This window comes from Drosophila erecta, unplaced genomic scaffold, assembly GCF_003286155.1.
Source record: "Drosophila erecta strain 14021-0224.00,06,07 unplaced genomic scaffold, DereRS2 tig00000000-arrow-pilon, whole genome shotgun sequence".
Classification (NCBI taxonomy): domain Eukaryota; kingdom Metazoa; phylum Arthropoda; class Insecta; order Diptera; family Drosophilidae; genus Drosophila; species Drosophila erecta.
This window is the reverse complement of record NW_020825194.1, coordinates 5,068,539-5,083,314: the sequence shown is the minus strand read 5'-3', so window position 1 is coordinate 5,083,314 and position 14,776 is coordinate 5,068,539. Positions and strand designations below refer to the sequence as shown.

The window sequence follows — 14,776 nt, the reverse complement described above, 5'->3', positions numbered from 1 at the left end:
CTACATTTCTTGAAGTGAAGGAAATAAGAGGCTATCTATAAAGACTCAACCGATGTATATTTGCAAATGACCTTTGAATGATACGTCACAATGAGACGGCAAATTGCTTTTGCCACTATTCAATATGAGCCTATTTTTCACACTCGGTTGTGTTGCTATTTATTGGGATAGTTTAATAATTTATTGTAGTATAAATATATTTCATATAAAGCTATTTGCTGAATTAACTTTTACGCCCACGAACGAGCAAGTTTTGCTTTTCAATAGACGCTGTGTTCCACATGGCAACTAGAAACCAGTTCAGCACTTGATGTTGGAACCAAAAGATAGGCAATATTTTTCCATTTCGTCACCATTTCGCCAGGAGCACGTGAGTTGCGCGTCCATCGATGTGCTGAAGGTTATAAATATCTACTAATTGATTAGTCATACATGGGGGTATATCGTGAAATTGCGTTGAGCGTTGAGTAGTTTGGTGGAATGACGTAGATTTTTTTGGTTATACATACGAGTACATGCGGTGGGAATACAATAGATTTCGATGTGTTATTCGTATTTGAAGATATGCGTTTTCAGTATTGAGTTCTTATGGCTGCAACAGCAGGGCCACGCCCCCCAGAATCCATCGCGAGGGGCGTTCGCGGGTCTTGAGGTTAAAGGTCCACACGTAGGTATTGCCCCGTGACCTGAAAGCACCAAAGAGACGTAAGTCAATTAGGAAGCGGGAGGACAAAGAGTTGGGTGGACGGGTCTCGTGCATCTGGGGGAATGTCACCCACCTGGTCTTGTACAAAGGACACTCGTAGACGCGCTGCAGCTCCTGCTTCTCCTGGACAATGGACTTGATGTAGATGACGGGCATGGCGCAGAGCATCTCTTTGGGGCGCAGGGCCACAATGGAGTTTAGCTGGCAGTCCCAGCTGGCGCCATCCATGTACAGGTCGTGGACAAAGGCGCCCTCCATGGGCGGCAGGCTATTCGAAGGATGTCCAGAAGGGCAGACAAAGATGCAGTTAAAAATCTTGTAAATACATCTTTAAATGAAAGTGCACTCTTTCTGGGTATGGATTTTAGCTTTTCTATGCTATTCATCTCCTTAAATCTTAAGATCCGTATAATTCATCGAGTTCTTATACCCGATACTCGTAGAGTAAAAGAGTATACTAAATCCGTTGAAAAGTATGTAACAGGCAGAAGAAGCCATCTGATAGTCTATAGGATACTATTTTTTTTTTTTTTTTTTGTAATTTTTTTGATGTTATGATGTTGTAGAAATTCAAGAAAGTTAAGAAATGTCCCAAGGCAGAAGTTCTAAAATCCATAACTCAACTTATCCTAATCGGATTTTGAAGTGGCATACCTCTAAATGTTTCTGGAGCAATTCTCTAAAAAACTGCATTCAAATTTGAAAATTTATTTTTCCGAAATTTTTTTGTCATTTTTCTGATATTGTGATGTTGTACGAATTCAAAAATGTGCCAAGGCTGAAGTTTGAAAGTCCATAACTCAACTTATTTTACTCGGATCTTGAAGTGGCATACCTCTAAATGTTTCTGGAGCAATTCTCTAAAAAAATGCATTCAAATTTGAAAATTTATTTTTCCGAAATTTTTTTGTCATTTTTCTGATATTGTGATGTTGTAGAAAGTCAAAAATGTCACAAGACTGAAGTTCGAAAGTCCATAACTCAACTTATCCTAATCGGATTTTGAAGTGGCATACCTCTAAATGTTTCTGGAGCAATTCTCTAAATAACTGCATTCAAATTTAGAATTTTATTTTTTTAATATTTTTTTTGTCATTTTTCTGATATTGTGATGTTGTAGAAAGTCAAAAATGTGCCAAGGCTGAAGTTTGAAAGTCCATAACTCAACTTATTTTAACCGGATCTTGAAGTGGCATACCTCTAAATGTTTCTGGAGCAATTCTCTAAAAAAATGCATTCAAATTTGAAAATTTATTTTTCCGACATTTTTTTGTCATTTTTCTGATATTGTGATGTTGTAGAAAGTGAAAAATGTCACAAGACTGAAGTTCGTAAGTCCATAACTCAACTTATTTTAATCGGATCTTGAAGTGGCATACCTCTAAATGTTTCTGGGGCAATTCTCTAAATAACTGCATTCAAATTTAGAATTTTATTTTTTTAATATTTTTTTGTCATTTTTCTGATATTGTGATGTTGTAGAAAGTCAAAAATGTGCCAAGGCTGAAGTTTGAAAGTCCATAACTCAACTTATTTTAACCGGATCTTGAAGTGGCATACCTCTAAATATTTCTGGAGCAATTCTCTAAATAACTGCATTCAAATTTAGAATTTTATTTTTTAAATATTTTTTTGTCATTTTTCTGATATTGTGATGTACAAAGTCAAAAATGTGCCAAGGCTGAAGTTTGAAAGTCCATAACTCAACTTATTTTAATCGGATCTTGAAGTGGCATACCTCTAAATGTTTCTGGAGCAATTCTCTAAAAAAATGCATTCAAATTTGAAAATTTATTTTTCCGAAATTTTTTTGTCATTTTTCTGATATTGTGATGTTGTAGAAAGTCAAAAATGTCACAAGACTGAAGTTCGAAAGTCCATAACTCAACTTATCCTAATCGGATTTTGAAGTGGCATACCTCTAAATGTTTCTGGAGCAATTCTCTAAAAAACTGCATTCAAATTTGGAAATTTATTTTTCCGAAACTTTTTTGTCATTTTTCTGATGCTATGATGTTGTACAAATTCAAAAATGTGCCAAGGCTGAAGTTGGAAAGTCCATAACTCAACTTATTTTAATCGGATCTTGAAGTGGCATACCTCTAAATATTTCTGGAGCAATTCTCTAAATAACTGCATTCAAATTTAGAATTTTACTTTTTTAATATTTTTTTGTCATTTTTCTGATATTGTGATGTTGTACAAATTCAAAAATATGCCAAGGCTGAAGTTTGAAAGTCCATAACTCAACTTATTTTAATCGGATCTTGAAGTGGCATACCTCTAAATATTTCTGGAGCAATTCTCTAAATAACTGCATTCAAATTTAGAATTTTATTTTTTAAATATTTTTTTGTCATTTTTCTGATATTGTGATGTACAAAGTCAAAAATGTGCCAAGGCTGAAGTTTGAAAGTCCATAACTCAACTTATTTTAATCGGATCTTGAAGTGGCATACCTCTAAATGTTTCTGGAGCAATTCTCTAAAAAAATGCATTCAAATTTGAAAATTTATTTTTCCGACATTTTTTTGTCATTTTTCTGATATTGTGATGTTGTAGAAAGTGAAAAATGTCACAAGACTGAAGTTCGTAAGTCCATAACTCAACTTATTTTAATCGGATCTTGAAGTGGCATACCTCTAAATGTTTCTGGGGCAATTCTCTAAATAACTGCATTCAAATTTAGAATTTTATTTTTTTAATATTTTTTTTGTCATTTTTCTGATATTGTGATGTTGTAGAAAGTCAAAAATGTGCCAAGGCTGAAGTTTGAAAGTCCATAACTCAACTTATTTTAACCGGATCTTGAAGTGGCATACCTCTAAATGTTTCTGGAGCAATTCTCTAAAAAAATGCATTCAAATTTGAAAATTTATTTTTCCGACATTTTTTTGTCATTTTTCTGATATTGTGATGTTGTACAAATTCAAAAATGTGCCAAGGCTGAAGTTTGAAAGTCCATAACTCAACTTATTTTAATCGGATCTTGAAGTGGCATACCTCTAAATATTTCTGGAGCAATTCTCTAAATAACTGCATTCAAATTTAGAATTTTATTTTTTTAATATTTTTTTGTCATTTTTCTGATATTGTGATGTTGTACAAATTCAAAAATGTGCCAAGGCTGAAGTTTGAAAGTCCATAACTCAACTTATTTTAATCGGATCTTGAAGTGGCATACCTCTAAATATTTCTGGAGCAATTCTCTAAATAACTGCATTCAAATTTAGAATTTTATTTTTTAAATATTTTTTTGTCATTTTTCTGATATTGTGATGTACAAAGTCAAAAATGTGCCAAGGCTGAAGTTTGAAAGTCCATAACTCAACTTATTTTAATCGGATCTTGAAGTGGCATACCTCTAAATGTTTCTGGAGCAATTCTCTAAAAAAATGCATTCAAATTTGAAAATTTATTTTTCCGACATTTTTTTGTCATTTTTCTGATATTGTGATGTTGTAGAAAGTGAAAAATGTCACAAGACTGAAGTTCGTAAGTCCATAACTCAACTTATTTTAATCGGATCTTGAAGTGGCATACCTCTAAATGTTTCTGGGGCAATTCTCTAAATAACTGCATTCAAATTTAGAATTTTATTTTTTTAATATTTTTTTGTCATTTTTCTGATATTGTGATGTTGTAGAAAGTCAAAAATGTGCCAAGGCTGAAGTTTGAAAGTCCATAACTCAACTTATTTTAATCGGATCTTGAAGTGGCATACCTCTAAATGTTTCTGGAGCAATTCTCTAAAAAAATGCATTCAAATTTGAAAATTTATTTTTCCGACATTTTTTTGTCATTTTTCTGATATTGTGATGTTGTAGAAAGTCAAAAAAGTGCCAAGGCTGAAGTTCGAAAGTCCATAACTAAACTTATTTTAATCGGATCTTGAAGTGGCATACCTCTAAATATTTCTGGAGCAATTCTCTAAATAACTGCATTCAAATTTAGAATTTTATTTTTTTAATATTTATTTGTCATTTTTCTGATATTGTGATGTTGTACAAATTAAAAAATGTGCCAAGGCTGAAGTTTGATAGTCCATAACTCAACTTATTTTAATCGGATCTTGAAGTGGCTTACCTCTAAATATTTCTGGAACAATTCTCTAAATAACTGCATTCAAATTTAGAATTTTATTTTTTTAATATTTTTTTGTCATATTTCTGATATTGTGATGTTGTAGAAAGTCAAAAATGTGCCAAGGCTGAAGTTTGAAAGTCCATAACTCAACTTATTTTAATCGGATCTTGAAGTGGCATACCTCTAAATGTTTCTGGAGCAATTCTCTAAATAACTGCATTCAAATTTAGAATTTTATTTTTTTAATATTTTTTTTGTCATTTTTCTGATATTGTGATGTTGTAGAAAGTCAAAAATGTGCCAAGGCTGAAGTTCGAAAGTCCATAACTCAACTTATATTAATCGGATCTTGAAGTGGCATACCTCTAAATATTTCTGGAGCAATTCTGTAAATAACTGCATTCAAATTTAGAATTTTATTTTTTTAATATTTTTTTGTCATTTTTCTGATATTGTGATGTTGTAGAAAGTGAAAAATGTGCCAAGGTTGAAGTTTGAAAGTCCATAACTCAACTTATTTTAATCGGATCTTTTAGTGGCATACCTCTAAATGTTTCTGGAGCAATTCTCTAAAAAAATGCATTCAAATTTGAAAATTTATTTTTCCGACATTTTTTTGTCATTTTTCTGATATTGTGATGTTGTAGAAAGTCAAAAAAGTGCCAAGGCTGAAGTTTGAAAGTCCATAACTAAACTTATTTTAATCGGATCTTGAAGTGGCATACCTCTAAATATTTCTGGAGCAATTCTCTAAATAACTGCATTCAAATTTAGAATTTTATTTTTTTAATATTTATTTGTCATTTTTCTGATATTGTGATGTTGTAGAAAGTAAAAATGTCACAAGACTGAAGTTCGAAAGTCCATAACTCAACTTATTTTAATCGGATCTTGAAGTGGCATACCTCTAAATGTTTCTGGAGCAATTCTCTAATTAACTGCATTCAAATTTAGAATTTTATTTTTTAAATATTTTTTTGTCATTTTTCTGATATTGTGATGTTGTAGAAAGTCAAAAATGTCACAAGACTGAAGTTTGAAAGTCCATAACTCAACTTATTTTAATCGGATCTTTTAGTGGCATACCTCTAAATGTTTCTGGAGCAATTCTCTAAAAAACTGCATCCAAATTTAGAATTTAATTTTTTCTAAAAATTGGACCACAATTGTGTTGAATTTTTTCCCCAATTTCTACCAGATTCCAGAGAATGTTGAAATTTCTCGTTTGCACTTCCACTAGCTGAGTATCGGGTATCTGATAGTCGGTGAACTCGACTATAGCATTCTATCTTGTTCGACTAAAATGTGGAGTACTTGGAAAGCTAAGCCAAAACAATTAACTTACGTGACGTCGTCCTTCTGCTTCTTGGTGACGTCGCAGCTTATGAGCATCCTGTCCAGCGGCAGGTCATGTTTCCGGGCACTCTCCTGCATGATGGCGGTGAGGAAACTCTGTGGATTAAACAGTCCGCCCAGCCAGATGGCGCAGGGCAACTTGAAGTCATTGAGCCAACCGGCCAGCTCCTTGATGCGATGCAGCAGATCCGCGAACCAGGATTGTAGGCCCAACATGCTGGGATAGGCCAGTCGTGCCCAGGCAGCCGGCACATGATCATAGAATATAGCGTGATCCAATCGCTCCATCTCCTGGGTAATGGTAAGTTCGCCCCTCAATCCCAGCATCAGTTCACGCAGGGATCGCTTGATTTCCCGGATCAGTGCGTTCATCCTTTCGCATTCCTGGAGAGCCACCACCACGAATGGCGTCTTGCGTTCCACGCGATTGAGCAGAGCCTGCAGATTGAACTCATCCTGCAGCTTGTCCAGGAAGTCGTCGATCATGATCTTGACCAGCTCCTCACGCGGTGCTCCGCAATGGGAACTCAGTTCCGATTCCCGCGGTTGCAGCTCAAAAATGGTACGCAGCAGCTGCTCGGATGCGGTGGTCAGGAAGCCAATCTCCGCATTCGGATGCAGACCGTAAAGCAGTGGACTCTCCTCCGGCAGCATTTCGGTAATGTACAAGTGATAGCCCTCGAAGTCGAGATTCGGCGGTGCTGGAAAGCCGGGGCACAGCTCAAAGTCACCGTCAATGAGATCCTGCTGCAGGAGCTCCTCCAGATAGGTCTGGCATAGCCGGCGGTCCCAGTCATCCGTAATGTGGCCACCGTACATGATCTCTCCAAAGAGATAGCGCAGATCCTCCCACGGAATCCGATTGCTGCCCTCCAGATAGTTGTGCAGTACATTGGACGAGATGGTGAGGTCACCTATGTTGAAGGGGTACACCTTGTTCCAGCCCTGTGGTCCAAACTTGCGCCTTTCGCCGGCCACCGCATGAAAGTAGCAGAGGGCGAACAGGATCGACTTGAACTCCGCCTCCTGGGTGCACGTTTCCAAGGCGTCCTGCGAGAAGTTGTCCCATGCCTTGTGCAGATTGGCTGCCATACCCGATGGCGGTTCATTTACCACCTAAAGGGTAAACTTTGAGTTACTTTGAGTCGAAAAGGATACGAAAAAAACCTGCCTTCAAAGAGGACTCCAGAATGCCTTGTGGAATCACATGGTACTGAGGATCCGGAGCCGGTTCTGCGCTGATGAAGAGACGGAAACTGGACTCACCCCGCGACTCGCTCTGCAGCACGATGCGTTCGATGAGCTTCTCCAGCGTGGGCAGCCAGTTAACCACCAGGTGGATATTTTGCAGGATGACCCACTGCTGACCAGATTCCAGAGCTCCTATTATGGCCTGCTCGGCCAGCAGCTCCTGGCCCTGGCCCAGTGAGATATTGACCAGCGTATCGGACTCCGAATGGAAACCCTGTCGCTGGCCATAACGCTCCACATCCCTAATGGGATCCACACCGGGTGACAGGATGAAGAACGCCGGCGTGGCCGCATTCAGCTCCTGAAAGATGGCTCCAAAGGGCGGCGTTTGGATCTCGGCATACGACCGACCCATCGTCTGCTCCACAAACTGCCGCATGGCGTAGGTCATGCGATCCGGCCTGAGTGACCGGATGATGCACAATTTCTGGAGCGGAGTGCGATGCTTCCATTCGCCAGGAAACTGCTCCCGCTCGGGAGTATCGCTGGCCATGAATTTCCGCCAACGCTTTGTGTAGTTCTCCATGTCCTTGTCAATGCCGTAGAAATGCTCGATCAAGGTCAGGGACTTAATGCCGCCCCAGGCACTCCGACCCACGAAGTCCAAGGGCGATAAGGTAGTGGGATCGTGGGGGAATCGCAGCAGGAAGTCCGTTTCGTCCTTGGCCACCTGCTCAGCGGCTATCAGGATGCGCAGGGTCATGTGCGAGGTGAAGGTCAGCTTGTCCGCCTCGAAGAGACCGCGTAAGGTGTAGCGATATGTCTGCAAGGTAATGGATTCCACCAGGTGCAGAACCCGCTTCTCAAAGTTCTTGGATTCCGCGGCCAGGGCAATAGCTTGCCGGAATACGTTCATAAAGGACTTCAGCGAGAACTTATAGATTGGATTTATGCGACTCAGATCGGTGAGCACGAAGTACAATATAGCCGCTCTTTTCGCAGCCGATCGGTATATATTCCGGGTATCGTCGATCTGCAGAGTCGTAACCCTGGCCTCCCGCACCTTCGCTTCGATTTCGTCCACAGTTCGCTTGGTGTTCTCCAAATTGATGACCAATGCGTGATCGTCCAGGACATTTTCACCCGACGAAGCTAGCCTGGCCAGCAGCTCATCCTCGAGTGCCTTCAGCGATATCTTAAATTTGTTCTGCTGCACAGTGACTTCGGTTTTCATCTGCTCCAGATCCGGTCTTTCAATCTTAACCACCTCGGCCAGGAGCTGTTCCTCCAGGCCATCCGGCGTGACCGTGAAGTTAATCAAGGTGGTCTGCGCCTGCATTTCCGGCTTGTAGTGCGGATTGGCCATTTTGGTGTGCAGAATGAGCCGGAAACTGGCATGGAACTCGATCTCCTTATCGCCAATGCGCAGATAGCGCCCTTTTTTGATCAGTGCCCGGCTAAGCAGGGGCTCCAGAACCGTATCCATTGACTCCTCAATCTGCTCGATGAGCACCGTGTTCCCCTGTGAGATGCTCTTCTCGAGAGCCTCCAGGAAGCCCTTCTGTCGCAGGCGCAACACCACTAAGGTGGCACCAAAGCGGTTTTTGATCCACTTAATGCCCTGTCTAAGGATGATATCTAGATTTTCGAATCATAGGTTATGCACAGACTTACAGTTGGGGATCAATCATCAGCGGCCATCTGGTGGAGTACTGCAGTATGGTGGCATTCTCCGTTGACATCCGATCCATGGGCAGACCCTCGTTGTTCCAGGCGGCTATTTGGGCGTCATCCGAGAAGAGGGCCAGGGTATCCACACCCTCGGTGTGGGGAATGTGGGGCTGTTCAAGCGAAACGAAGGATTCAGCTTAGGTGCCAGCAACCCAGGCCAGTGAAAGTGGGAACTCACATCGATTTTGCGAAAGTTGGGCAGCCACATCTTGTGCTGCAGTTCCTCACGATAGCGGCGCGTGAAGCAGCCCACGTACGACAGGAATGAGGAAATTAGCAGTATATCTCCGGGCAGGGTACCAATCTTGGCCTGCAGGCTACGTATAAAGTAAGGGGATGGGTTAAGTGGTAATCCCCTGCCTTTGATGCTAACAAATCGTATAAATTACAGTAGCAGCAGGAAGCTTAAGGTTGCAGCATCACCCGACTTCCGCCTGCAGTCCGCCTCTTCGCTTCTCCGCTGCATTTAAATTTAAATGAGGGGAAATTGAAAAAATAATGATGTCGGAGGAGGAAGTAGCAGGAGTTGTTGTTCCAGCCTTTGTTGCTGACATTCCCAACCAAGCCGGATGATGGCTGATGGGCGATGGGTGGGCTCTAGCTGCAGCTGCAGCTCCAGCTCCAGCTCCAGCTCAAGTGGTTGCATAAATTATCGGAAATTGCTGCATGCCAACTCTTATTGAAATATTTGAGCTTATTATGTCAAAGCTGCTCGGCAAGGGGCAGACTCCTCACAGGACAACTTTTTGCAGTGCTTGCTTAAGCTATTTTCAATTAGTAAGCCCTAGTGGTGACCACTTCCTTGCCAGACGCACTCAAAAACTGAAAATGACCATGATTTATGCTCATTTATACGCACATTTATGTGCTTAAAAGAATAATTGAATAATCTGATAATTGCTAGAGGTTCAGAGACCTCTGCGAAACGGGGGCTGAAATAATAACACAATTTCTTGAAATTCCCAAAACATAACACAGCTGCATGGATAGTTGTTGATTTAAACCCACTGGCAGGGAATTTATATGCACGCCACTGCCTGCCATTTGTGTGGCATAATTGTTTTTTGCTGAAAAATATTGTGTTGAATTTTGGTGAAATACCTGTCAGGTGACATAAGAGCATTCTCATTTAGAACGGATAGAATTTTTCGAAGGCAGCCCGGACCAACTATGCCAGCAGCTCCAACAATAACAACAATAAGTTGGCAAACAAATGCGAGTGTCCTGCAGGATCCCCTTAAATGTGTGTGCGTGTGTAATGTCATTGTCAAATATGCAGAAATTTATATGCAAGTCAGAGCAGCTTACACACACCCTCCACCTTCCACCTTCCCCCTTTCACACGAGGACTGCCCAACGCCACCCAGCAAAGGTACAAACAATTTGCCGTAGCGGGTCAAATTATATTTTCATAAATATTTGAACAATTCTCACTGGCAAAGTCCAGAATCGAGGCTGTTGCTCCTTTGCCAGCAATGCACTCAATATCCAAGGATCGCCCATACACACATACACACATAGTCAAGCCCTACACAGTTGGGAAATTTTTCATTTTTCGTAATTCAATACGTATTTCATATGCATTTATATTCGGACCCAGATCCCCCGGCGATTTAGCTGCTGACGCAGCCCATTTTGTTGGGGTTCAGTTGCTCCATTTTGTGTGCGGACTCTGCAGTTGTTTAGGTGCGAAAAATGCAGTACTTTGCCACCCCAAAACACCCAAAACACCCAAAACCCCATCATCATCATCGATTGACGCCCTTTACGGATTTTCTTTTGGCTTGCACGCGCACTCAATTGAATTTCAATGAATGCAACCAGTCGTCAATGGGCAGCCAAAGGTGTCGGAGTGCTCTGCGTGTTGTATGAATGTATGAATGTACGAATGTACGAATGTACGAGCTATATTGCCATTGACATCTATATGAATTTGATTAAGTTTTTGCCCAATGCTTATTGCATGTGGCCTGATGGTTTATATAATTGATAGTTGGGCGCCCACTGCTTTCGGTCTTTCGCTTTGAATGAAAATTCAGGATATTCATGACCCCAAAACGTTTGCGTTTTCATTAGTCTCCCATTCAGGTGCCATTAAATCGTAACGTTTTTGGCACAACTTTGGTGGTTACTGATAATTTGGCTCTTTGCATCAGCTAAGATAAACCTTATTTGGGGAAATGGCGTTGGCACATGGTGATAGCTTTTCTAGTAATATTGGCACGAATTCTGGTTTCGCATTGCATGTTTTGATTACATGATTTTGATTCACAATTTGATTATTTGTGATTTTACTGAGATCAAACAGAATTTTCATTATAACTGGCAACGCAATATATCAGCAAGCATTATCTGGAAATAATATTACATATTGAGTTGGTTTCTATTACAGCTGCCGGACTTTCGTGTTTTAATTATTTGCAGATAATTAAAAATAATAATATGAAAGCCACAATGGCAAATGAATGAAAACCTAAAAAAAGGAACTAAAAGAAACTAATTGTACCTCGGAAATATATTGTGTTACATTTGTTATCTTTCACATTTTATATTCTACATGAAAAGTTCATTTGCATTCATTTGATATAGAATTTAAAAACCAACCAGCGCAATTGTGGGTTGAGTTGCAGCCAAAAGTTATGCAATATTTAATAACACAGAATAAATACTTATTTTTGCTCTTTCTAAGTCTACCGAATGAAAATAAGAATATGATGTTCCTTTTGAAAGCTTCTGTGTTTACAAGCTCACTTTATTTTCTTCTGCTGCGCAATGGAACGAATTCAAAATGCTTGACTTGATTGCTAATGAATAAGAGCAATAAATGAATTTGACCTAAATAGAGAATATTTTTCCATCATTTGATGTTTTTATAGCTACACACCAGGCTTTGCTTACAAACGCAGCTCAGCTATAAAAGTAAATTATCCATATGACACGCATGAAGACATGTTGCATACCTTGAGGCGCTTAGATATATCATGTAAATTTTCAGCTCTTCAACGGATGCATCAGTGATTCCCATACGTAATCCATGGGGAGATGCACAAGGCCCACGTTTCCATCAGCCATGTCCTTGGAAATCCTAATAGGCTTTGCCTCCTGCTCACACGCTGCCTGCCACCTTTCTTCCAAGATTCGTCCTTCTCCCCATAACCACCCACCATTGTGGCAACTTTCACACTTGTCAACTGCGATTGTTGGCTTGTTAGGCAGGTGCCTTGCACCTTGGCTCGACATTTTCGTGGGTGACATCATCGGAGCAGCACGAGATGGAGCTGCAACAGATGGGATTAGCGCCAGCCCTCCAGCCCTCCAACCCTCCAACTTGGCACGAGTATGACAAGTTTGCATACCCCTATTTGGAGTACGTGCCTCCGGCTTGGAGCTGCTTAAATGCATTTCGGTTAACTGGCAATGATTTTTGCAAATTGCCGTCACTCCTGGCGGTTCATTGCCTTCCGACGAGTGCGCAATCGAGTGAATGAGCCGGGTTCGGGGACCCCGGAACACTCTGCGCCAAACGGCAGCGGATAAATACAATTTACGGCCCTTTATTGCCGCAATGGCCCGCCAGTAAGCGGAGTACTCATGCACTTTGGGAAAAGAATAATAACTGTGGAGTAAATGCCAAACGCTTTATAACAGCTTTTTTAGCACGAACTGGAGATATTAGCCATAAACGTTTATAAGCACAAGGTTTAGGGTAAGTAACTGAATTTCCCACATTTAATACATAATCAATGCAGTGTAAAGAATACGTTGAATACTCTGGTATGACTTCCATAACCTAAGATAACTTATATATTTTGTTCAGTGCAAAACCACCTCATCAGCCCCCTGACAAGTGGCTGGCGAAGCAATTACAGCCATGGCAAACGCGCACAGAATGTAAATTAAATTTAATAATTGATTACGCATAAATGCAGTGCTATAACCAGCCGCCCGCAACAACATGGCCGAAGGACTCACCTCTGGACGGACTCCTTCCAGCGGACATTCTCGTTGGCCAGCCCATTGACCAGCCGATGGGCCAGGTCGATGGTGAAGGCGGTCTTGTCCGCCTCCCGTTGGCACCTCTGCTTCTCGGCCACCGCGTTCTCAAACTCGGCCTGGATCTCGGCCAGCTTGGCCTCCAGATTGTTGATCTTCGCCTTGAGGTACTGCAGCCGCTCCCTGGCCTCCAGCAGCTCCTGGTGGGAGTCTTGTAGAGCCTGCTGCTTGGGTCCCACGATGAGGAAGACCTGGTGATAGCGGTGCAGATTGATCACCCAGGCGCATAGACCTGCGGCAGCCACCGATTTCTGCACCACCTTGTCGGGATTGAACTCGGAATCCTGGAGAGCATATAGGTTACAATTTGGTTGACCCTCACCCATCATTTGTAGGCCCACCTTCAGATACTCTTGCAGAGTTTCAATGATATTGGGATGTATGTTATCCTTGTTGTAGTTGAGCAGATCGTTGAGGAACTGGTCCACGCGCACCATCATCAGCTTGGATGCCTTCCAGCTGCGATCTCTGGGAATCTTACCATTACTGGCCAGCAGGACCATGACGGCGGCACAGACATTCACCACCGCCTTGGGTGGCGATCCAAAGGACTTGAGTTCGGTGAGATTGTTTTTGTTTAGGGTGTTTAGAGCTGCTTGGGCGGCCACCAAGGCAGGTTCCGCTTGACGCAGATCCTCCTCGCACATCTTGGTTTTCATCGACACATCCTCCTCGATGATACGCACTCGCTTTTCCTCCTCGGATGCGGTGTACCTTTCCCGCTTCACCTTTTCACTTTCGGCACTAACAATCACAATCAGTTTGTCGGCCGCCGCGTTTTTGGCCGCCAATTGAACCTCCTGAATGGCCAGTTGGTGCTGCGTGTGGAATTAGAAAAACCGTTTAATTGCGTCAATTGAAACTGAAAGCCAAAATCAAAGTGAGCTGAAAACTTTTACGCCCGACGAAAATAATTAAAGCCCCGGCACGATGGCTCAATATTTACGCAGAGCAACTTTGGCGCACAAATTGCGGGCACATCCGCGCAAATACAAGTGAATTGAGGAAGTGATGAGAGGAATCGGTTGTTAAATAACGTTAAGTCCTACTTTATCCGAAATAAGCAATAATATATTGACTTTCAGGTAGTACCTAAAAAGAAGGTACTAAATTAAATCGATGACTATTGGTACGCTTCCTTTTAAAGTGCAAGATGTCCATTTTTACCCACTCCACTACCATTTCTGCAGGTGTATTAATCACTAGGAAACAGACGCGATGTAAAGCTGGAGTGAATACACGGGAAACGAAACGCCTTTTGTTCGGGGGAAACGAATTCAATTAATTCAATTAGTTTAAATAACATTTGGCCTGCTCTCCCACTTCACCGCCGACACAGACGACTGGATGTTGTTTAGCGCCGAGCAGTATGCTACGAAATAAACGTGATGCCGCTGGACCTACACTGCGTATACGCGACGTAACCGGAAGCGGCGTTAAAAACTCAAAGAATGGCAACGACCTTCCGCCTCTCCGGCTTCCGCCATTGATGTTGCCCGGAGTTGGACAAGTGGAGAGCAGATTTGCTGCAACAACAATTCAATTAAGCGCACTAATTGAATGGCGAACGCTTCGCTACCGGATCGAATGGCAGTGTACCATTGAAAGCTGATGCCCAATGATGATCGATTTTGCGGGCACCCCGCGTTCGTG

At 41.5% G+C, this 14,776-nt stretch overlaps 1 protein-coding gene across 1 annotated transcript in view; it reads right to left on the bottom strand.

Moving 5' to 3' along the window:
- Nucleotides 1-138: 138 nt before the first annotated feature.
- Nucleotides 139-14,776, bottom strand: part of LOC6554637 (dynein heavy chain 17, axonemal) — a 32,561-nt gene continuing 17,923 nt past the window's right edge. The window contains exons 26-33 of the mRNA XM_026981643.1: nucleotides 13,465-13,941; nucleotides 13,043-13,407; nucleotides 9,249-9,387; nucleotides 9,014-9,180; nucleotides 7,320-8,964; nucleotides 6,138-7,264; nucleotides 780-974; nucleotides 139-686 (exon numbers count right to left, since the gene is read on the bottom strand). Of these exons, the coding sequence (XP_026837444.1) occupies nucleotides 587-686; nucleotides 780-974; nucleotides 6,138-7,264; nucleotides 7,320-8,964; nucleotides 9,014-9,180; nucleotides 9,249-9,387; nucleotides 13,043-13,407; nucleotides 13,465-13,941 (4,215 nt within the window). The 3' untranslated portion in view covers nucleotides 139-586. The remainder of the gene's footprint in view (nucleotides 687-779; nucleotides 975-6,137; nucleotides 7,265-7,319; nucleotides 8,965-9,013; nucleotides 9,181-9,248; nucleotides 9,388-13,042; nucleotides 13,408-13,464; nucleotides 13,942-14,776) is intronic.